The sequence below is a fragment of the Lycium ferocissimum genome, chromosome 10 (genome assembly GCF_029784015.1).
Source record: "Lycium ferocissimum isolate CSIRO_LF1 chromosome 10, AGI_CSIRO_Lferr_CH_V1, whole genome shotgun sequence".
Classification (NCBI taxonomy): Eukaryota; Viridiplantae; Streptophyta; class Magnoliopsida; order Solanales; family Solanaceae; genus Lycium; species Lycium ferocissimum.
In genome coordinates, this window is record NC_081351.1 from 57,093,118 (window position 1) to 57,117,269 (window position 24,152).

At 33.3% G+C, this 24,152-nt stretch overlaps 2 protein-coding genes across 2 annotated transcripts; both read left to right on the forward strand.

Annotated features, from left to right (window-relative positions):
- Nucleotides 1–2,253: 2,253 nt before the first annotated feature.
- On the forward strand, nucleotides 2,254–4,978 carry LOC132034381 (uncharacterized). Its single transcript, XM_059424714.1, has 3 exons — nucleotides 2,254–2,413; nucleotides 2,506–2,596; nucleotides 4,392–4,978. Exons 1-3 carry the CDS (start codon nucleotides 2,347–2,349, stop codon nucleotides 4,528–4,530), a joined length of 297 nt encoding a protein of 98 aa, XP_059280697.1. The 5' UTR covers nucleotides 2,254–2,346; the 3' UTR covers nucleotides 4,531–4,978.
- A 13,032-nt stretch (nucleotides 4,979–18,010) lies between these two features.
- Nucleotides 18,011–23,518, forward strand: LOC132032432 (UDP-glucuronic acid decarboxylase 4-like). Its single transcript, XM_059422057.1, has 8 exons — nucleotides 18,011–18,661; nucleotides 19,303–19,601; nucleotides 20,238–20,385; nucleotides 20,531–20,610; nucleotides 20,762–20,845; nucleotides 21,015–21,089; nucleotides 21,224–21,316; nucleotides 23,045–23,518. Exons 1-8 carry the CDS (start codon nucleotides 18,385–18,387, stop codon nucleotides 23,252–23,254), a joined length of 1,266 nt encoding a protein of 421 aa, XP_059278040.1. The 5' UTR covers nucleotides 18,011–18,384; the 3' UTR covers nucleotides 23,255–23,518.
- Nucleotides 23,519–24,152: the final 634 nt, after the last annotated feature.

Genomic DNA, 24,152 nt, shown 5'->3' on the forward strand with positions numbered 1-24,152 from the left:
AAAAATGATACATATTATATACAAAAATGATATATACCTTAGTGATTCATATGTTATACAGTTTCTATATATTACAGATAAGTACAGATACATATTTTATACACAAATGACACGAGCCCCGCACTTTTGTAACCCCAAAAAAAAAAAAAATTGGAACCAAACTAAAAAAAAAAAAAAAAAAGAAACAAACTAGGCTTCATAGACTGAAATCTATACGTGAAAGGGACCAAAGCTTGTAACTTTTTAAGTTTGGCCCTTTCACGCTGATTATGTGCATGAAAGGGGTATTTTTTTTTCTTTTTTTAAAACTATCAAAAATCATTTTTTTTTTCATACTTTGGGCAAAGATTAGTCATGTTTCAAAATCCCGAAATATCAATATTTTATATAGAACTTAATATATTTTTTTTGCGTACAATAACGTCGGCTCATTACATCAAGTATACCTAAACGTTTGGATCGTCATTTTAGGGGTTGTAGAGTGCCCCGAAGTAAGTTTTGTTTGCTTGTAAACTTTGTTCTTTGGAAATCAAACTCAAAATTAAGCTTTTTCGAGTACTTTGACATAAGATTATTCACGTTTCAAAACACGGAATATAAATATTTATATAGAACTTCATATTATTTTAGCATAAAATAATGTCGGCTCATTACATCAAGTATACATATATGTTTGGATCGTCGTTTTAGGGGTTGTAAAGTGCCTCGAAGTAAGTTTGGAAACTTGTTATCTTTAAGTTTTTTTTTTTTTTCATACTTTGACCGAAGATTAGTCACGTTTCAAAACGTTGGAATATAAATATTTTATATAACTTAATATTTTTTAGCGTACGATAATATCGGCTCATTACATCAAGTATACATATGCCTCTTCACTCATGTAAATAAAAAATAAGGATCGGAGCATAGGTGGAAAACTAGTTGTAAATTGTTGAAACTTTAAATGGTCATAACTTTGCGCTCGGATATCCGCTTTACGCGATATTTTTTTTGATTCAGGGTATTTTTTTTGATTCGTGGACAAGGTATTTTAATTTGATTTTTCAAAAAACGCCCGTTATCCCATTCAATTTGAATTTTTCCCCAAATTTGTGCAAAAATTTCATTCTTCTCGAGTAAAAATCTAATGATAAAAAATCTATTTCGAGATACTAATCCCGTGGTAATGATGTTTTGAATGTCAATTTCGAGGTTCGAAATTCAATTTATGAAAACGAGTTAGATAGCATTAGTAAATAATATAAAAAATAAAAAATGTCTACTTTGTAACATTCACCAATTTGGCTTGGTGGTTTAGCATCTCTTTTTTACTCACTTATTTTTTATGCCAACAACATGGGATCAAACCTTGGTGGGAGCATTGAATGAGATATATTATACCTTGGTTGAACCTCTTTGGATTGGATGAATTACTTTTTAATATAATATTTTTATTTCAAAACACTTAAATCAAAATCCTATAAAATATGACACTTAAATCTAAAGAACAAAGTTTCCAAGCGAACAAAACGACAAAGTTTCCAAGCGAACAAAACTTACTCTACACTACAATCCTAAAACGACGATTCAAACGTTTAGGTATACTTGATGTAATGAAAAGACGTTATTGTATGTAAAAAAATATATTAAGTTCTATATAAAATATTAATATTTCGGGGTTTTGAAACATAACTAATTTTTGCTAAAGTATGAAAAAAACGTGATTTTTGATAAAAAAAGAAAAGAAAAAATACTTTTCACGCACATAATGTACGTGAAAGTGACTAAACTTAAAAAGCGTTTGGTCGTTTAACATTCTGATTAAATGCGTGGCTTTATTTTTTTTTTTTTTTTTTAATGGGTTAGTTTGGTTCCAAAATTTTTTTGGGGTTACAAAAGTGCGGGGCTCCAAATGACACATATTATATATAAAAATCGCCTCAAATATTTTTGTGTTTGAATTTTTATTTGAAAATTATCTTATTTAAATTTTAACTAATGGATGAAATTTATTTAATTACTACATTTTGGGATGAAATTATTTATGGCCGAGCGATCATATATGTCCTTTTCCCTAAAATGAGCCCATTGGATTGTTTACTGCCTAAGAAAAGATTTGGGGCAATACCGGTGGCGGCCGGTCAAATTCGAGGTGGTATGATTGACTAACGCGTGTTGTCCCAAACCTCCACAAACGTGACGTGCTTCTATTCTACTCTCTTTTGGCAACTGCAAATATATAAAAAAGAAAGAAAAAAAAAAAAACATCAATCAAATATAAAAAAGCTCTATAGATTCCTCAGCCAGCCCATAGACACACAAAACCTTTTGACAGTCGAATTTTTTTTGTTGTTGCAAGGAAGAAAAATGGCAGAGAAGAACACTTTGGAATCTGTGAGGAAATGGGTTGTCGAACACAAACTTCGTACAGTTGGTAAATCAAGATTCTTGATTATTCATATGGTTGGGTTATCTTCTTTTTTCTTCGTTTTGATGTTTGTTTTTGAATTGAAAATGGGTTATTAGGGTGCTTGTGGCTGAGTGGAATAGCGGGTTCAATTGCTTACAATTGGTCTCAACCCAACATGAAAACCAGCGTTAAGATCATTCATGCCAGGTATTTTTACTCTTTCATCCCCCAATTATTTCTGTTTGCTTGCAAAAGGGATCCAGGACTATAAACAAAAGAGATTTGTTTCTTCTATGATCAGGAAGTTGTTTCTGTGTATGTACGTGTTATCCGATTCGTAGATTGGTTGTACTTGTAATTAATTCAGTTCTGATCTAGTGTTTCATTCATATGTATGTTGAATTAGCTTGCTGTATCTTTCACTTTCCTTTTGAGTTTGGATTTTTGTTTAAACTATATCTATATGTTCAAATGAACAATTTCTCAAAAGCGATAAAATTGGAGCTTTATCATGGATTAGATTTTCCAGAGCAGGAATAAGCATGTTTTTATGCTCATCCTTCTCTGAACAGAGAGAATATGTTAGTTTTAAGCTAGTGGTAGGGTTCAAGCTGATTATATTAGGTTCTACTTCCAAGTTTTTTTTTTTTTTTTCTATTAGAGGGCGAGATAAATCATGTCAGCCTTGTGTCATAAAAGTGTAATATTCTGTTTAATTGGGTTCTAGGATATAGTGTTTCAGAGCTGGGAGCTGGTTTAATTGCATACTAGTACTACGTGATTTGCAGTATGACTTGGGAGAGTATTTGATCATGTTGCATAGGACTTGAAAGATTTATAAGGAAAAAAACGGAGCAAACATATCACGCTTTGAAGCTTTTCAGATCTTCAACTTCAGAGTTCAGGGCTTGTTTATTGGAAAAGGGGGGTGGGAAGTCCTCACTTTATTGATGGGACATTTTTGACCCCATTTTCCTCTCATCCTTCCCTGGTTCTGGTTCAGGAAAGGGTATCCACTCTTTTTTTAATTTCAACTCAAATGTTGTGCAAAAGGCATACGGAGTATTTGGATTTCAAAGGTGGTGTCTATTGGGTTAATGATGCTCAGAATTTTATGAAACCAACCGTATCGGGAGACTTTATCCTATATTCGCATAAGAGGTTGTCTTAACCTTTTCCACGATCTTGTGAAAATCATTTTGTCTTAATCAGCAAAACTAGCTGAGGGGTAGCAGTGGTGTTTGTTTCAAAATTTTGAAATTCCTTTTCTGGTAGAACTGTGTTTTCATCAAACAACAAGAAAGAAAAAATCTCAATTTTCGCAAAAAACTCTTCACATTGTTGAAGCTGACACCAATATCTCCCATTCACTTTGACAAGATCACCACGGGGAGAAGGGGGAGGGGGAAGTTGCTAGTATAGGTTCTCGGAGTTTTATCCATGCTTTGACATTCTTCTAATTGGACAAGTTCTTATTACAAGGTGTTCCATGAACCATGATGAGTACTAACCTGAATACTTCCTGTGCGTGCCTCTTCATTGTATTATGTTAGATATGGATGACTCCTTATGTTATGTTTGAATGCCCTGAATGTTCCCTTTTTAGCTTGTTGTGTTTGTCTAGTTTGTTGGTCGGCGAGATGGATGTGTTGATGCTCGTTAAATGACATATATGGTTATAATGTTGAGTACGAGAAACCTAGTAGGATACTAGGATATGCATGTGTTCCAAGTTGAGAAAAACATCCTACTCTGACAGGTCTTGAATGCTTTGTTTCTAAGATTGTGGCAATTTTGTACATCTTGCCTTGTTGCGCTCTAATAAAAGTAGAATCAATTGGACTCTGCAATGTGATGCCTTGTGGTCTTGAAAAAGGAACAGTTATATGGCTTAACTAGAACTACCTTATTGTTCCTTTTGCCATTTAGTTTTGGTTGTTTAATCATGGAACATTTTTTGAGCCTTCGTCATGAGTAACTGATGTTCTTTGTTGGTAATCAGGCTGCACGCTCAGGCGCTCACACTTGCTGCACTAGCAGGTGCTGCAGTCGTTGAGTACTACGATCATAACTCAGGAGCTAAAGCAGAACGTGTTGCCAAGTTCCTCCAACAACCGCAATCCCATCCTCACAAGGAGTGAATCCTGACTTCAATTGATGAATAAAAACCAACCTGATTAGGCGCAGCTTTATCTGTTGGGTCCTTAACTTTCTATGGAAGAATCATAGTAAATCAAATTTCTAGTACTGGGGTATCCTCTTTAGGATATGATTAATGTGGCTATTCTGCCATGCTAGCTCAAGTCTCTTCCTTTTTAAAGGTTATTGAACTTTTTGGCTATAGTTACAGCTTTCTTTCTTATTGAAATGCGGAGGCTAGATGAGGCACCTTTCCCAATTCATTTTGATTCTTTTGGTTTATTTGCAGTCGTGAGATAAGATTCATGAAAGTGCCCTTTCTAGCAATACTTATTAGTACATTGAAACATCCTCAAATTAAAAGTTCTGAGGGTGCATATCTTGTATGTATCGAGTATGAATTGATATGTTTGAATGTCTATACAATTATTGCGTATGCTTCTAATTAAATTTTCTCATAGAAGGTAGTAGTAGAACCTCTAGTAGTAGAACCTCCTTTATATTAGTTGACGAAGTATCACTATTATTGGTTGGTTAGTGGTAAAGAAATATGTCTAGTGATATTTATAGAATAACTTTTTGTTACAAGATGTGAGGACCTACCATGTCATCATGCCACATAGGTGCCACTTGGCACATATATTTGCCATGTGGAATAATTACATAAGAGGAAGAGTAGATATTATGGGAAGATTAGAGATAGGGAGGTTTCCCTTGGAAGACCCTAGAATTTCATGGATTTGCATAGAAAGTCCTTGGAATACTCTAGTTGTGTAGAGATTTCTAGAATAGGGGCTTATTAGTAAATATGTAGGGACTTGTATAGGGACTTGTATAATAATTATATACGCGCTTAGAGTGCAGACTCATGGAGGCGTTGAGTACTATCGATGCCATGAAGGCAAAGATAGTGGCACTCGAAGAGCAGGTCAATGTTGGCGTGGCGGGGCGCCAACAATGTTGTTGTGACGAGGGAAGCTAAGATCGAGGCTCCCAAGCCACCAGTGTTCAAAGGGGTTCGTGATGCACAAGAGGTGGAGAACTTTCTTTGGCACTTGGAGAACTATTTCAGGCATGGCAAAGTGAGGGACGATGAGGCCAAGATCAACACCGCTGTGTTGTACCTAACAGAGACTGCCATGCTATGGTGGAGAAGAAAGGTCGCCGATGCGACGAGAGGTCTATGCACAATCAACACGTGGGATCGGTTCAAGAATGAGTTGACGACGATTCTTCCCAAATAATGTCTTGTACGAGGCAAGGCGCAAACTTAGAGAGTTGAAGCAGACAGGGAGCATTCGCGACTATGTCAAGGAGTTCACCACCCTTATGCTTCAAATTCCCAACCTCACCAATGATGACTTATTGTTTCACTTTATAGACGGGTTGCAAAATTGGGCTAAGCAGGAGTTGCAACGCCGTCAAGTCGCAGACATAGACCAAGCCATAGTGGAGGCCGAGTCTTTGATAGACTTCAGGCATGACAAGCACGACAAAGTCCAAGGCAATGAGTCAAGGGGTAGCGATGCCAAAGATGGGGGAGACCGTGGCGAGAGCAAGGAGTCGCAACAACAATACTCCAAGACTCAAAATGCAAATAAGTTCGACGGCAAGAAGTCAGGTGGTCGTTAGGGCTATCTTTGAAAAGGAGGCGCAGAACGAGAAGAAGGGATGCTACTTATGCGGAGGGCCGCACAGCTTTAAAAATTGCCCTGACCTGAAGAGCATTAGCGCTATGGTACATGCAAGTCACGAGCAGACGCAAACACAGAGTACGGGAATTGCACAGTTAGGGACAATTAGACTATGTGGCGCTGTCGCGAAGCAAGATAGTCAAACCAATAATAATAAAAACCAGTACGTGGATCTCACCATCAATAACAAGCCCGCTCGTGCATGGTAGACAACGGGGCGACTCATAATTTTGTGATCGAGGCCGCAGCGAAGAGACTAGAGTTGAAGCTCACTCCAATTAACGCCCTCGTCAAGACCGTGAATGCTAAGCCAGAAAATGCTCGTGGTGTAGCTAATGGCGTTAGTGTCAAATTGGGCGATTGGAAAGGTACAACAAATTTTACCGCCACTACTATGGATATCTTTGACATTATTTTGGGGCAAGAATTCTTTAGACATTGCCACGCGATGATCGATCCCTACCTCCAACGTCTCTTGGTCATGGAGCGAGAAGGCGCTTGCATGGTGCCTACAGTGACTATGCCGCGTGAGCACGGGGCCATGCACTGACTTTCGGCTATGCGGCTTGTCGAGGGCTCGAAGAGGAGCCAACATTCATGGCAACCATTACAAGTTTGAAGGAAGATAATGGTACCCAAGAGACACCGCCGCCTTGGATAGATAATTTGCTCGAAGAAAACAAAGATGGTATTTCCGAAGAGCTACCTAAGAGCTTGCCTCTTAGGCGTGAGCAGGATCACAAGATTGAGTTGGAGCATGAACCGGGAAAGGGTCAAGTCATGTATCGATTACCATCACCGCCTCACACGATAGGGAGATTGAAGCTATCATTGACTACTAGGCTAGGTGGAAACAAGGGCAAAAAAGGCACTGCCATGTTCCTCATATATTGGAAGGGAAAATCACCGGAAGAGGCCGCATGGGGGCGGTATGAAGACTTGTGGCAATTTAAAGACAAGATTCGAGAGTTTACACGGCGACGCCGTGGTCGTCGCACCATCAGGTGGGGGAGAGTGTGAGGACCTACCATGTCATCATGCCACATAGGTGCCACTTGGCACATATATTTGCCATGTGGAATAATTACATAAGAGGAAGAGTAGATATTATGGGAAGATTCTAGAGATATAGGGAGGTTTCCCTTGGAAGACCCTAGAATTTCATGGATTTGCATAGAAAGTCCTTGGAATACTCTAGTTGTGTAGAGATTTCTAGAATAGGGGCTTATTAGTAAATATGTAGGGACTTGTATAATAATTATTATTCACATATTAGTCCCTAGGTGAGTAGTATAAATAGGAGGGTCATTCATTTGTAAAACCATCAAGCAAAATCAATCAAGTCTTCTATAATAAAAAGCTTCCTTCTAGCAAATTTCTCTTGTCTTTCTCAATTACTATTCCCTTAGCGATCTTGAGTGTAGTAAACTAGGCTGACTTGGCATAGCAAGATCGTGAGCAAGTTGTGCAAGAACGTGAGCGAGTTGTCAAGCGCCGCACGTGCGCTTAGTTGAAGACTAAGGACGTGACAAAGACATGCCAAATAACTAATATAGCGGAAATAGAACAGTAGTTAAAATTATTCAATCGAATGATTTTGCCGTATTCAGACTAATATCAATCCAATAAAATGTGACCAATATGTGTAATGTCAACAAGATTTCGTCAGATAAGAAGTTCAGTTGACTCTTATATTTTCCTCCAACTACTATAAGCGCTTTACAACAAGGTATATAATCCATTTAGATATTAAATTTACGGAAAAGGGGCCTAAAATACCCTTGAACTTTGGGATTTGATATAATATTGCCCTTCATTCACCTTTCCGCCCCCAAATACCCTTGCCTTCAACTTATGGAGTCTAAAATGTCCTTATTTTTAATGGCCCACATCTAAATTAAAAAAACAATAATTGATTAACACATGGCATCACCTAATTGGCCTAATTTTGGGTCCAACAATAAAATTAAAAAAGAAAACTCCCCCCCCCCCCACCACCACACCCCCCTCCCCACACACACCCACACCAGCCCACCCAACTCCCTTTGACCCACTTCTCCTCTCTCTTCCATTTTTAGTCTTCTTCTTCCCAATCAACCCCCCCCCCCCCCCTCCTTCACCTTACATTCTTTAATTGAATGAGTGTTGCGATGAAATCATAATTAAATTTTAACTTGTTCATACTTGATTTTAATGGACAAAACTTTAGATTTGAACACCCATTTACAGATTTAGAAATTTAAAGCAAGCTTCAAAAAGCTTCTTCAATGGCGGTTTTAGTTCACTTCTTTAATGGATCTTTCCCCAAGTATACTTAATCACGCTTGAGATTAAGAACCAAATTCCAACATACCAATTTCAAATCGCCAACATATTTCGAAATTAAATTTTCAAATTGAGGTCAATGTTCATCGATGAATGTCCGAATTTTATGGAGGTTTCATGGGATTAAACAAGTTTTTTAATTTTTTTATTATTATAATTTTGTTTTTGTTTTTGCAGTATTTAACTAAATTTCAACACAAATAAGCTCAAAATAAATTTAGGATCAGATTCAAACTCAAACTAATTTAATTATTTTGGTCATTATCAAAATAAATTTGCATAACTAAACGGTTTACATTTAAAAAATGAGAAAACAAATAATAATTAAAGAAAATATTGGAGGGAGGGGTTGATGGGAGGAGAAAACCACAACACTCGCACTTTGCCCGGTTAAAGGTTACTAAAGTATAAGAATTATAATCTATTAAAATGTAATAAGAATTTTTGCCCAATTAAAGATAACTAAGTATAAGAAATTATAGTTTATTAAAATATAACAAGAATTTGTATTGCATCCATTTCACATATTTAGAAGACTAAAAATGGAAGAGAGACGAGAAGTGGGTAAAAGGGGGTTGGGTGGGCTGGTGAGTGTAGAAAGAAGGGGGCGCGGGGAGTTTTATTTTATTTTTAATTTATTGTGGGACCCAAAATTAGGCCAATCAGGTGATGCTACGTGCTATATGATTATTGTTTTTTAAATTTGATGTGAGCTGTTAAAATGAGGGCATTTTAGACCCCATAGATTAACAACGGGGTATTTGGGGGCGGAAAGGTGGTTGAAGGATATTTTTATACTAATTCTAATAGTTTAAAGGTATTTTAACCATTTTTCGTTAAATCTATAATGTCGTTATAGACTTAATAAAGTTTAGAAGAGTGAGATTCTTTATTCCTTTGCATCTTATAATCTTCAACTTTGAGCATATTCTTATTAGACATGAGATATGAGACCTTGTAGGTGACTTGATCTGTGCTTTTTAATCTTTAAGTAAAGAAACTTAGAGCTAAAAGTGGAGTTTATGGAACATTTCTCAGAACAAAAATCCAATGGAAATGTCTGTGCTTTCTCCTAACCAAACGTTCTAGATCTTTCAATGCTTTATGATATTTTTTAATAATAGACTTCAAGTCCCTAGCTACCCAATCAGATCAGTAGACTCTTCAACCCAGTGGATTCGTACACCATGTTTGTCCATGTATTTTACTAGATGTTTAACTTTCGTTATTGTGAAATACTTAGTTAGTTAAATTTACAAAGATAGGCATCCTCTTATTTCTATACTAATAATTCATACAGTGTTGACAAATTTAACCTGGAATGTGTAAATTAAAGTAAACAACGTAGTTTATATGATAATAAGATGCCATAAAAAGGTATTTTCTTAAAAAGGTGACTTTCGCGAACAATGAGCGAAGCTTGCTTAGTTTAGTCTTGTACACTCAAGGTGTTAGGGGTTGGAAGTAGTCATTTTCCCTGGCATGCACTTGCGCTTTCAAGTGGGATGTCTTATATCCTTGCTTCTTGTTAAAGATGCTGGAATATGTAACATGATATAGTTAATATAGTCTTCATTATATATATATATATATATATATATATATATATATATATATAGAGTAAGTTTTTCAGACAATAGAATAGGAAATAATCTTTTATCAAGAATCTTAAATAAAAGAAGACAGTAAGAAACAATCAAACGTATTAAGTGAGGTAATAGACGTAGATAGAGATATACGATTTTCCAACAAAATCAATTAAAACTATTAAATCCAAAGACTTTATACAATATAGGACAATTTTCAAGTACAACACAATTATATAGGCATTATAGAGAAGAACAATTATCAGCTATAGGAACTAAAGTTACTACAATAAATTTAATAGACCCAGCGGCTGTAAGACAAATAAAAAATACTGGAAGAAATTTAATGCATATGGGATTAGTAGTAGTAGGATTAAAAGGATTGACTAGAAAGAACCTAGGAACAAAGTCTTAATGGTAATTTATGACGATAGATGGTCAGACATGAAAAAATCAATAATAGGAATAACGGAAGTAGACATGACGAATAATGGAGGAATTTTTTATATTAGCCCAGAAATTATAATGAATTTAGCAGAATTTGGAAAAATTCGGTACTCCCTCACTCCTTGATTCCTCTTATCATGTAAGTATATTTCTTATTTTTTGTCTATCTCCCAATTTTTACGTTTTTTTTTAAACCTTTATTTTAGAGTATATTTTATGAGAAGACCATTCTTTGCACGACAGAGAAGACAAACCCCTATACCTGTTTATAGACAATATTATATGAGACAACATAGTTTTACCAAATATATAAGTCATAATTATCGTATGATATATTTAACTCGAAAAAGACTTACAAACCTTAAAAAGACAAGAAAGTTTTTAACTGAATATAGTAGATATATAGATATAGTCCATCGCCAAGACTTGCATGATAATATAACAATACTAAGTTTAAGAAATAACCTTAATTGGGAAATATATTTCACCAACGACGAGATAGTTAGAGCTGAAGATCGTATTAGACATCTTGAACAGAAAGTAAAATTTATCCCATTAGGGTAATGCAAGAAAACTATTTAGAGGTAAAGCAAGAGTTAGAAAGACTGTACTCAGAATATATCAGACTAAGTAGTACTAAAGAGAACCAGTTAAGATTACAAGAATTAATAGATATAATATCAGGATTAGAATTAAATTATTAGGACATATAAGATCTAGGAAATATTCTCAAAAGCAGATCCAGAAGCGATTTAAGCCATACTAGTTACCTTTATATGAAAACACAACCCTTTGTTAGACAAATAGCTATAAACTATTGGTATTTATATAGAGATATAGAAAGAAGAAGAGAATATAGAAAAGTTGAAAAGGCCTCAAGTGCATATTTAGAAGTAATAAATACAGAAACTTTGTCATCCCTAATAGAAAATAGACTGCTACAAAGCCAAATTAACGAAGATACAATTTCGGCTATAATTTGGGAATTACAAGGCGAAAGAGAAGATATAAAAGGACTTACAGATAATATAGAGTATCAAAAGAAAGTTTGTAAAATAAGGATTCCTTTAGGATAATAAACAAATTTATATAAAATAGATACACTAGAATATTTAGACTTAAGAATATACCCGGAAAAAAAAATATAGAGGAATAAAAGATCATAATATTATAAAGTGTAATTTTAGTAACGGAGAACATATATTACATAGTGAAGACAAACAATTTAATACACTAGTTGATTTAGTCATAAATTTTAGTGAAAAAACTCAAGAAAATAATAAAGATATTACATGACTATTAGAAGTTAAAGAAGCCTCTCAAGTAAATCAAAAGAAGAAGTTAAAAAAATTAGAACAGAACTTTGATTACCTAAAATCACAAGAACTAGAATTAGAACGAAAAATTTAGATTTTAACTAACAGATTGAGTTTAGAAAAATCGCCTACAAACACTGAAAGAGAAAAGCTAATTAAGGCTATTCTAGAAAAGCCTAAAGAAATAGAAATAAAGACAAGGGAAAAGGGTCAAAAATACCCCTCTACTTTGAAAAAAAGGCTAAAAATATCCTCCGAACTTATTTTGGGTCAAAAATACCCCTCCCATCCTTAAAGTTTTCAAATATACCCTTGTCTTGACGGAAATTATCCCTCAAAATAACCTGAAATTATTTTTTAAACCCGCTCCATCATTTAAATCCGACCCAACTAAATAATAACAGTAAGATCCCTTATTCCCCCAAATTCGTAGGTATGAAGTTTGAGGGAATTGGGGGAATAAGGGGATCATATGGGTTATTGTTTAGTTGGATCAGATTTAAATGATGGAGCGGGTTTAAAAAATGATTTCGAATTATTTTGGGGGATAATTTCAGTCAATACAGGGATATATTTGAAAACTTTAAGGATGAGAGGGATATTTTTGACCCAAAATAAGTTCAGAGAATATTTTTAGCCCTTTTTCCAAAGTAAAGGGATATTTTTGACCCTTTTCCCTAAAGACAAACCATTTAGTAACACAAACAACACAACAAATAGAAAAATTAAATAACGATATTAGAGATTTGAAAAAGACACTACAAGAGCTTAAAGAAATTACTCTTTTGTGAACAAACCAACTAGAGTCCAACAAGAAGCCTCAAAGTTAATAGAAAAATCTATATCTTTACCACAAAACTATATAGACTATATACCTAACGCTAAATCTGATCAAATAGTACTAAAACAGAATATTAATATAATTTCTTTATTATTCGAAATAACTAAGAACGTAAAACAGACAATAATTCCAAGGCTAGAAATAATAAGCGAACACTTAAGAGTAATAAGTGAGACACAAAAATAGAAAATTAATATAGAAGCCCCAAAGAATAAAGAGGTTGAAGAATTAATAGAACAATTAAAGAAGGTTGAAATAACACCTCAGAAGGAGAAAGCTAAAGTAATTAGAAAACCACAAAAATGGACTTTCTTCCAATTAGACCAAGAAACGAAGGAGGATCAGAAAGGTAAGGACAAGAAAGACCCAGAGTAAGTTTTTCAGATAATAGAATAGGTAATAATCTTTTATTAAGAATCCTAAATAAAAGAAGACCAGAAGAAAACAATCAACAGCTAAGTGAGGTAATAGACGTAGATAGAGATATACAGATTTTCCAACAAAATCAATTAAAACTATTAAATCCAAAGACTTTATACAATATAGGACAATTTTCAAGTACAACACAATTATATAGGCATTATAGAGAAGAACAATTATCAGCTATAGGAACTAAAGTTACTACAATAAATTTAATAGACCCAGCGGCTGTAAGACAAATAAAAAATCTTTTGGAAGAAATTTAATGCATATGGGATTAGTAGTAGTAGGATTAAAAGGATTTACTAGAAAGAACCTAGGAACAAAAGTCTTAATAGTAATTTATGACGATAGATGGTCAGACATGAAATAATCAATAATAGGAATAACGGAAGTAGACATGACGAATAATGGAGGAATTTTTTATATTAGCCCAGACTTTATAATGAATTTAGCAGAATTTGAAAAACACATAAAAATAGGAATAAAAACCAAGGGATATGAAGAGATGTGTAACGGTAATAATTTATTAATGTGTGTAGGATTTTTAGGAAAAATGACTAATAATAGTAATATAAAATTAAACATTAAGGTAGAAGACGTAGTAGAAGTAATGGGAAATAGAGGAATAAGACTAATAAAATCCATAAAAATAAATCCTGAAGAATATGCAGGGATGGAATGGACTCTAGTTGGTTTGTTCATGAAAGAGTGATTTCTTTAAGCTCTTGTAGTGTCTTTTTCAAATCTCTAATATCGTTATTTAATTTTTCTATTTTTTGTGTTGTTTGTGTTACTATCTGGTTTGTCTTTATTTCTATAGGCTTTTCTAGAATAGCCTTAATTAGCTTTTCTCTTTCAGTGTTTGTAGGCGATTTTTCTAAACTCAATCTGTTAGTTAAAATCTGAATTTTTCGTTCTAATTCTAGTTCTTGTGATTTTAGGTAATCAAAGTTATGTTCTAAATTTTCTAACTTCTTCTTTTGATTTACTTGAGAGGCGTCTATAACTTCTAAAATTAAGGTAGAAGACGTAGTAGAAGTAATGGGAAATAGAGGAATAAGACTAATAAAACCCATAAAAATAAATCCTGAAGAATATGCAGGGATGGAATGGAATCTGGAAGATTTTAATAGAAAAAAGATTAACGACGCAGTCTCACCTAATGTACACTAATTCTAGGGGAGAGACGTCTATACGTTTCACCAATTATAATTATACACCACAAAAAGACATAGAAGAAGAAAGTACTTTTATTTGTTAACTCTTGTTTTACCTCTAAATAGTTTTCTTGCATTACCCTAATGGGATAAATTTTACTTTCTGTTCTAGATGTCTAATACGATCTTCAGTTCTAACTATCTCGTCGTTGGTGAAATATATTTCTCAATTAAGGTTTATTTCTTAAACTTAGTATTGTTATATTATCATGCAAGGCTTAGCGATGGACTATATCTATATATCTACTATATTCGCATTAAAAACTTTCTTGTTTTTTTAAGATTTGTAAGTCTTTTTCGAGTTAAATATATCATACGATAATTATGACTTATATATTTAGTAAAACTATGTTGTCTCATATAATATTGTCTATAAACAGGTATAGGGGTTTGTCTTCTCTGTCGTGCAGAGAATCTGTGTATCTCTATCTACGTCTATTACCTCACTTAGCTGTTGATTGTTTTCTTTTGGTCTTCTTTTATTTAGGATTCTTGATAAAAAATTATTACCTATTCTATTGTCTGAAAAACTTACTCTGGGTCTTTCTTGTCCTTGCCTTTCTAATCCTCCTTCGTTTCTTGGTCTAATTGGAAGAAAGTCCATTTTTGTGGTTTTCTAATTACTTTAGCTTTCTCCTTCTGAGGTGTTATTTCAACCTTCTTTAAGTGTTCTATTAATTCTTCAACCTCTTTATTCTTTGGGGCTTCTATATTAATTTTCTCTTTTTGTGTCTCACTTATTACTCTTAAGCGTTCGCTTATTATTTCTAGCCTTGGAACTATTGTCTGTTCTACGTTCTTAGTTATTTCCAGTAATAAAGAAATTATATTAATATTCTGTTTTAGTACTATTTGATCAGATTTAGCGTTAGGTATATAGTCTATATAGTCTTGTGGTAAAGATATAGATTTTTCTATTAACTTTGAGGCTTCTTGTTAGACTCTAGTTGGTTTGTTCATGAAAGAATAATTTCTTTAAGCTCTTGTAGTGTCTTTTTCAAATATCTGATATCGTTATTTAATTTTTCTATTTGTTGTGTCGTTTATGTTACTATTTGGTTTGTCTTTATTTCTATTTCTTTAGGCTTTTCTAGAATAGCCTTAATTAGCTTTTCTCTTTCAGTGTTTGTAAGCGATTTTTCTAAACTCAATCTGTTAGTTAAAATCTGATTTTTTCGTTCTAATTCTAGTTCTTGTGATTTTAGGTAATCAAAGTTCTGTTCTAATTTTTCTAACTTCTTCTTTTGATTTACTTGAGAGGCTTCTATAACTTCTAATAGTCTTGTAATATCTTTATTATTTTCTTGAGTTTTTTCACTAAAATTTATGACTAAATCAACTAGTGTATTAAATTGTTTGTCTTCACTATGTAATATATGTTCTCCGATACTAAAATTACACTTTATAATATTATGATCTTTTAATCCTCTATATTTCTTTTCTGGGTATATTCTTAAGTCTAAATATTCTAAATTCTTTAGTGTATCTATTTTATCTATATTTGTTTATTATCCTAAAGGAATCCTTATTTTACAAACTTTCTTTTGACACTCTATATTATCTGTAAGTCCTTTTATATCTTCTCTTACGCCTTGTAATTCCCAAGTTCTAGCCGAAATTGTATCTTCGTTAATTTGGCTTTGTAACAGTCTATTTTCTATTAGGGATGACAAAGTTTCTGTATTTATTACTTCTAAATATGCACTTAAGGCCTTTTCAACTTTTCTATATTCTCTTCTTCTTTCTATATCTCTATATATATACCAATAGTTTATAGCTATTTGTCTAACAAAGGGTTCTGTTTTCATATAAAGGTAACTAGTATGGCTTAAATCGCTTCTGGATCTGCTTTTGAGAATATTTCCTAGATCTTATATGTCCTAATAATTTATATTTTAATCCTGATATTATATCTATTAATTCTTGTAATCTTAACTGATTCTCTTTAGCACTACTTAGTCTGATATATTCTGGGTACAGTCTTTCTAACTCTTGCTTTACCTCTAAATAGTTTTCTTGCATTACCCTAATGGGATAAATTTTACTTTCTGTTCTAGATGTCCAATACAATTTTCAGCTCTAACTATCTCGTCGTTGGTGAAATATATTTCCCAATTAAGGTTATTTCTTAAACTTAGTATTGTTATATGATCATGCAAGTCTTGGCGATGGACTATATCTATATATTTACTATATTCAGTTAAAATCTTTCTTGTCTTTTTAAGATTTGTAAGTTTTTTTCGAGTTAAATATATCATACGATAATTATGACTTATATATTTAGTAAAACTATGTTGTCTCATATAATATTGTCTATAAACAGGTATAGGGGTTTGTCTTCTCTGTCGTGCAGAGAATGGTCTTCTCATAAAATATACTCTAAAATAAAGGTTTAAAATATAGGTTTAGGTCCAAAAAATCTTCTCGCTCTGATACCAAATGTAATAGGGGGTTATATTTTTTGTTTCAATATAAATATGGATAGAAATATAGAGTGGTTTTTAGCAAATATTTTAAACAATCCTACTCGGTACTCCCTCACTCCTTGATTCCTCTTATCATGTAGGTATATTTCTTATTTTCTGTCTATCTCCCAATTTTTACATTTTTTTTTAGACTCTATCCAGTTATGAATCTTATTACACTGTTCATCTCTTTCTCTTAATCTTTGTTCTAAATATCCTTCTTCTTTAACCACACCCCGGTTACCACGACAAACATCGTCCCTTATCATTTGGACATTAAAACGGCCTTTCAAATACCTAGGAATTTACAGGTTAATCCATCGAGTATATTAAGAAATTAAGAGAATAACCTTATACTAAGAGTAATAGATTCATAATAACGAGTTCGAAAGAAATAAAGGATTGGATAGAAGCATGATTTGTTGCTTCAATAGAAGTTGTCTTAATTACGTAGTCTGGGTTTATTATATGTAATTTACATACAATCCTATTATTTTTCAACGTTTTAACGGTTTTTCCCCTATAATTTCTATTTCGTCTAATATTTTTATTATATTATCTAGATCTTTTTGATTTTTTATTACTCCTATTCTTTCTATCCCTGTTTTAAAATTATATAATTCTGTTTCTATATCTATTAAAGTATAATCTTTTTCTAATATATTTTCATTTTCTAGTATTTCCTCTTCTTCTATATATATATACATATATATGTGTGTATATATATATATATGTATGTATATGTTTAGTTTCATAAATATGAGTATTTGGTTATAAGTTTGACATAAACTTAAAATTCTAGTTCCGTTGATTAATAGGAGTTTGTAATCTCAAGCAACACGCCCAATAACATTTTTTCAACATTCCTGGCGGATTTTCTTAATCAGTTATTGACAAAACCATTTTTATTGGAAATTATTATACAATAACTAGTCAACTACTGCGCCAAGAAAATAGAAAAACAAATGTTTCCAGTGTTATCATAGAAGGTAAATTTAGACAGGTAATTCCATTTCTCAGAATATAATCAGTAATAAAGTCTAGATTGGTGTCGTTTTCAGCTAGGCCACGTTACATCTTTTCTCTTCTTACCATCGCACTATTCACGTGATATGCTATAACAAAAACTACTACTAGTACCCTAAAAATAAAAAGAAACAGGGGGAAAATTTATAATTAAAAAAAAAAAAAAAAAAAAAAGGAAGAGAAGCTTAGCTTAAATTGGTACTCCTAGAAAGGAAGAGAAAAGCGCCATTAGTTGCGCCGTACAGGGATCTTACGGCAAACAAACATGCAAAAAGCTTCACTCACTCACCGCCTTCTCTTCTTCCCTTTGAGTCTCTCTCACACAAAGTAACAACTTTAATTACAACACATCGAACTATATACATAACTAATACATTATTCCATGACTCATTCCTTTTTATTACAACCCACATTTCGGATCTCTTGATCCTTCTCCTTAGATCTCCAAGAGAGTAGTACCAATCGAAAAAGAAGTTGATTCAAGCTAGGAAAAAAAGATTTTCTTTTTTGGCCAGCATGGGAACTGAACATAATCAAGTGCTTGAGAAAACCAACGTAAAGAAACACATGATGAGCAAGAAAGGGTTATCTTTGATTAATTACGTGCTTGACGAGCAGCGACTTGCCTGTCTATTCATAGGAATTGCCATTTCAGTTGCGGCTTTCACTGTGGTTAATTCTGTGTCTTCTCCATCATTGTACGGGGATACAATTAGTAGTGATTTGGTTTCGATTCCTCGAAGAAGAACGTACGAGTTGGTTAGTGATGAATCTAACCACAATGTTAATGCAGGTATGCATGCATGTTTACTGTAAAATTCCATTCCTAGCTACATTACAAAATCCTCAATAGTTTCCCAAAAAGATTCATCCATTTTCAGTTTTTATACATATGATGATGATTTTTCTGCCTTATTGAATGTTTTGGTTCGCTTGATCATAAGATTTTCCATTATTTATTTTTCATCAAATATATCATACTATATTCTCAAGTATAAATTAATTTACATTCATATTAGTCACAAGAGACTAAATAGTGTTAAGAAAATGGATCTTAGATATATGTAATTCAGCCAACATGCATGAGACACTCAACAAATTAATTAGTGTGATAACAGGTATTATACTCCCATTAACTTAAAATTTTGAATTCATTTATAATTAAAGCAAAATATGTTGTTTGTGATCAAAGGATCTATTGAACCGAGACTGATCTAAGATTTAAAGTTTATAATTCCTACAAAGACTTCAAATTAATATTGTACTGGGTTCATAGTCAAATACTTATAGATATTTAATAGGTTTCTTACAATATATATAGCGTTAGGACAAAAGTTACTGAGTTCATGTAAACACCATGACCGGGCTTCTAAATCCGTCCCTGCTTTTGAAGATGGAAATTAATTATGTTACTCTTTATTGAATGTTTGTCAGGTGGAAAGGTGCCATTAGGATTGAAGAGGAAGAATCTGAGAGTACTGGTAACAGGTGGAGCAGGGTTTGTGGGGAGCCATCTAGTAGACAGGTTGATGGAGAGAGGGGACAGTGTGATTGTGGTTGATAACTTCTTCACCGGTCGCAAAGAGAACCTGTTGCACCATCTCAGGAACCCTAGGTTCGAGCTAGTTAGACATGATGTGGTGGAGCCAATTTTGCTTGAAGTTGATCACATTTATCATTTGGCTTGCCCTGCTTCTCCTGTTCATTACAAGTATAATCCCGTCAAGACCATTATATCCTTTCGCATGACTTACTTATTTTTCAGAAAAATATTTTGTGGGGGAGTAGAGTTCAGATTAATTTCAATCGAGCCAAAAACTTAAGTGATTTAAAAAGTTTTATAATTTCTTAAACAAAATTTATTACTGCTTAATAAGGTTTTTTTTTTTTTTCCTATTTAACCATTCGATATCCGAAGACTAGTAGTCCAAACTAATCTGGATTCACGTAGGATAGAACCATACACTAAGGAGTAAAATGTTTTACCTCTCGATGAGTTTAGCGAGTGCCGGATATCGAATGATCAGACAAAAATCACTTTTTTTAGAATTCCGAAATTATGAATTTTTTAAGGATAGAGATAGTTGAGTAGTATATATCGTTTTCTTCTTTTTTCAGTTAAATTGTTTATGTCCTTTTTATTCCGTCAATCAATGTTGAAATAAATTTTCACGATGAAGTGTACATGATTCGATTTTTTAAGGTAGAGTCATCTATGGATGAATTTTGAACTTTAGCTTTGGTTGAAGCTAACATGCATGTGGGGTGTTTTTTCTTGCGTTTTTTTTTTTTTTTCCGACACTTGGTAAAATAATGTGTGTTTTGGAGATTTTTGGTAAGATTCCTTGATTCAATTAGATAGAGATCACAAAACAAATGTGATGGGAACATTGAACATGTTGGGGCTGGCAAAAAGAGTGGGAGCTCGATTTCTGATAAGTAGCACCAGTGAAGTGTATGGTGATCCTTTGCAGCATCCTCAAGTCGAAACTTACTGGGGCAATGTTAACCCCATTGGTTAGTTAATTCCTCCATCCATTTTTTTTAATTTATTCTTGTCCTCGAGATTATCATTATTTTTTAAAGAGATGAAATAGTTTGTTCACGTGTCAATAGAGCATGTAACTAAGTAATTCAATTTTGTTTTATTATCTTTGAGCAGGTGTCCGGAGTTGTTATGATGAAGGAAAACGAACAGCGGAGACTTTGGCAATGGATTACCATAGAGGACTCAACGTTGAGGTTTCCCTACTACTTCAACACCTTGTATTTTACGCAAATATTTTCCAAAATTAATGTCACATACTTTGCTTGCATATATCAAAATTAAAACTTCAGGGTTTATTTCAAATATGAAGAGCTTATTATTTCAAAACATTGTTGTTTTCTCCAGGTTAGAATTGCTAGGATTTTCAACACATATGGACCGCGTATGGGCCTAGATGATGGTCGGGTTGTGAGCAATTTCGTTGCACAGGTTTATGTTAATTTATCCATATGTAGATCGAAACTGGATTTTGGATAAATGGACAGTTTTTTTTATATCCCAAACAGAATTCCCAAACAATATTATAGGTCATCCATGATAATACTACAATTGTAATTTGTTAGTTTCTCTGTTATGAATTGTGAATATATATTTGCAGGCCTTGAGAAAGCAACCACTAACTGTTTATGGAGATGGGAAGCAAACTCGGAGCTTCCAGTATGTTTCTGATCTGGTAAACTCTATATTTCCTCAAACTAAAGCTAGCTAGTTTGTGATTTTTCTTAATTTTTGGCACAAATTTTGACCCCTTTAATTAAGACAATATTTTGCTTTTGAATTTATTTTCTTGATGGCTATTATAAACAGGTAGAAGGATTGATGAGGTTGATGGAAGGGAATCATGTGGGTCCTTTCAATCTTGGGAACCCTGGTGAATTTACCATGATTGAACTAGCTAAGGTATTAATAAATATCATTGCTTTGCAAAATTGTAATGTAATCAAAGAAAAAACACAATCTACAAATGCGGCTAGAACCATAATAGTTCTCATGAGTTTAAGTTGTCATGCAATAAAGATTTACACAATTGAATTATTTAGGTAATTACAATAGGTATTAATTGTTAATTTGCTAAAAATAGTAATTAACCTGATATTACAGGTTAAAAGTCAATAATAGTATAAAATATCTTTTTAAAAGTCAGTATATAGATCAAATTGACACTTATCTGTAAATTCTTTGATTCTCACCATAATGATCCCGCTATGAAATATATAGTCAACCCCTCTATAACAATATCGTTAGTTCTGAGATTTTTTTTGTTGTTATAGTGACTGGCTGTTACACATCTCTAACAACATTTGACATTTAAATAGTTTTTGGTTGTTATAGGCAAAACAATGCATAAAATTTAATTTTTCATTTTTTAATGTTAAACCCTAAGCTTAATCACACTTTGTATAAGAAAAGAAAATCTTTTATTGATGGAAATACATATTCATATAATATTGTGTGCCATAATACTAAAGTATCAAAATCTTCGGTCAAAATCTCAAGACATATTGTTGGTAATCTATTTCTATAAAGATGATTAATTATTATATTACCAATAAATAAGATATATGTTATAAAAAGATAATTTTACAAAGAACATACTGTTATAAAGATTATTGTTGCTGTTATAGGTAAAAAAAATTGGTATAGAAAGGTAAAATATAACATAAATAATTTGTTCCGAGAAAAACTTGAATGTTATACTGAGTTGATGTTATATAAGGATATTGTTATAGAGAGGTCTGACTGTAGACATCGAATGGAGTAAGATATACTTTCACTTTGCACATGTATTCATGCATCATAATTCATCGAAATGTATTAAATTAAACATCTTCAGTTTAGTTTCCTTCAATAAACGTCTTTTATTCTAGTACATTCATGAACCTAGCAACGTGGCAAATATGCATCTCAATGTTTAGACATGTTAAAAATGTCAGTCGAACAAAGTTGAAAAACGTTTAGGATATGTGCTAGATCATTAATATGTATGTATACATTAAACAATTGAACCTCTCTAATATAGACATGAAAATTCTCTAGAGCAGGTATACCTGTGTAATATTATTTCATACATATAATAATATAAATGTTGAAGTGTGTCATCTCATATAAAAACTTAAGCTGTTGGAGAGTACTCGATTATATTATCAACGTGTCTCTTCATATGGGTGCCTGATCCTTTGTTATGGTTGGTCATACACAACGTTTTATTTTAAAAAAAAAAAAATTATGGTGACACTCGAACTCCGGATCTCTGTCTGCTCAGATACCATGATAAGAAATGAACATTAGGTCTAACTCAACCCCAAATATTAATTCAAAAAGGTGAAAATTTCTCAAGACCTGACCAAGTCACCCATCCCACTACCAATGTGGGACTCACTCCTGAACACCTAGGTTTGCTAACTAGCGCGTGAACAATATATAACATGGGGTCCAAGATCTGGTAAACCAAGAATAGGGATGGTCTAGCTCTGAAACCATATTGAAGTGTGCGATCATCTCATTTAAAGTTTAAGCCGCTAGAGATAGCACACTTTTAATTACTTAATTATATTCTTAACAATAAATACTCTCAAATTTTAACCATACAAGGTTGAGAGATGTTTGAACTAATAGTATTATTTGCAGGTGGTGCAAGATACAATAGATCCAAATGCAAAGATAGACTTTAGGCCAAATACAGAAGATGATCCCCACAAGAGAAAGCCTGACATTACAAAAGCAAAACAACTTTTAGGATGGGAGCCAACTGTGTCCCTTCGCCAAGGATTACCTCACATGGTTGATGACTTCCGGCAACGCATATTTGGTGATGAAAAGCTTGATTCTGGCTTATAGTAAACAATTCTATATTATTATAGGCTTTATTTCGTTGACCCATAATTTGGTTATGGATGAAAAGAAAGATCACAAGTTGAAGATGAATAGAGCAATTATTTATGTAGGTTATAATGACTATAATTTTCTTTTTTCATCAAGAATTGTTTCAAAATAAGGTTCTTCCTTACAATAACCGAATTGGAAGGTGTGTTTTTTGTGTTTTAGTTAAATAAAGCAAAATAGTTTTGAACTTTGATAAGCAATTGAGTATATGAGACTTTTCTTTATTTAATTAAAAAAAAAATTGCACCATCGTAATCTTGAGACATATGAATCCTTCTACATGTCGATAAATCTGCCACCAGAAAGAAGACTTGATGCATCTAGAACTGCAGATTAAAGGTTTAATCTTAGAAGTTAGTAGCTAAAGGGAGATTCCAGATTAACCATTGCTATAGAGAGGTCAATGCATACATTGGCTGACATGCTGGCCAACTATATGGTGTGACCGAAAAAGAAGGCAGTGTAACGACCTTCCCGGTCATTATAGGAAATCTAGGATCACCCCCGAATAGAACCTTTCCAAGGGTAGAAAGAGCTGATAGAAACTCAAATGTTGAAGTCTAAGAACTAAAAACTTGGCTTGTTGTGATTATTGTTTGATTGTGTTGAGTCCATTTGGGGGTGACGTAGCAAATTAGACCTCCGTTGGGGATTCCGAGGCTACGAGTGAGTCCGTATGGTGTTTTTACATTTACGTGCATGTTTTGTTTGTGTTCGTGAGGCCTCGGGTGAAGTGTTGTGTGGTAGAGTAAAAAATTGGTGGAATTAGTGAGCTTACTGGTTCAGTGGTACCGCTGCGGTGGACGGTGTACCGCTACGTCGGGTCCATTGTAGCGGCATGCTCCTCGCCGCT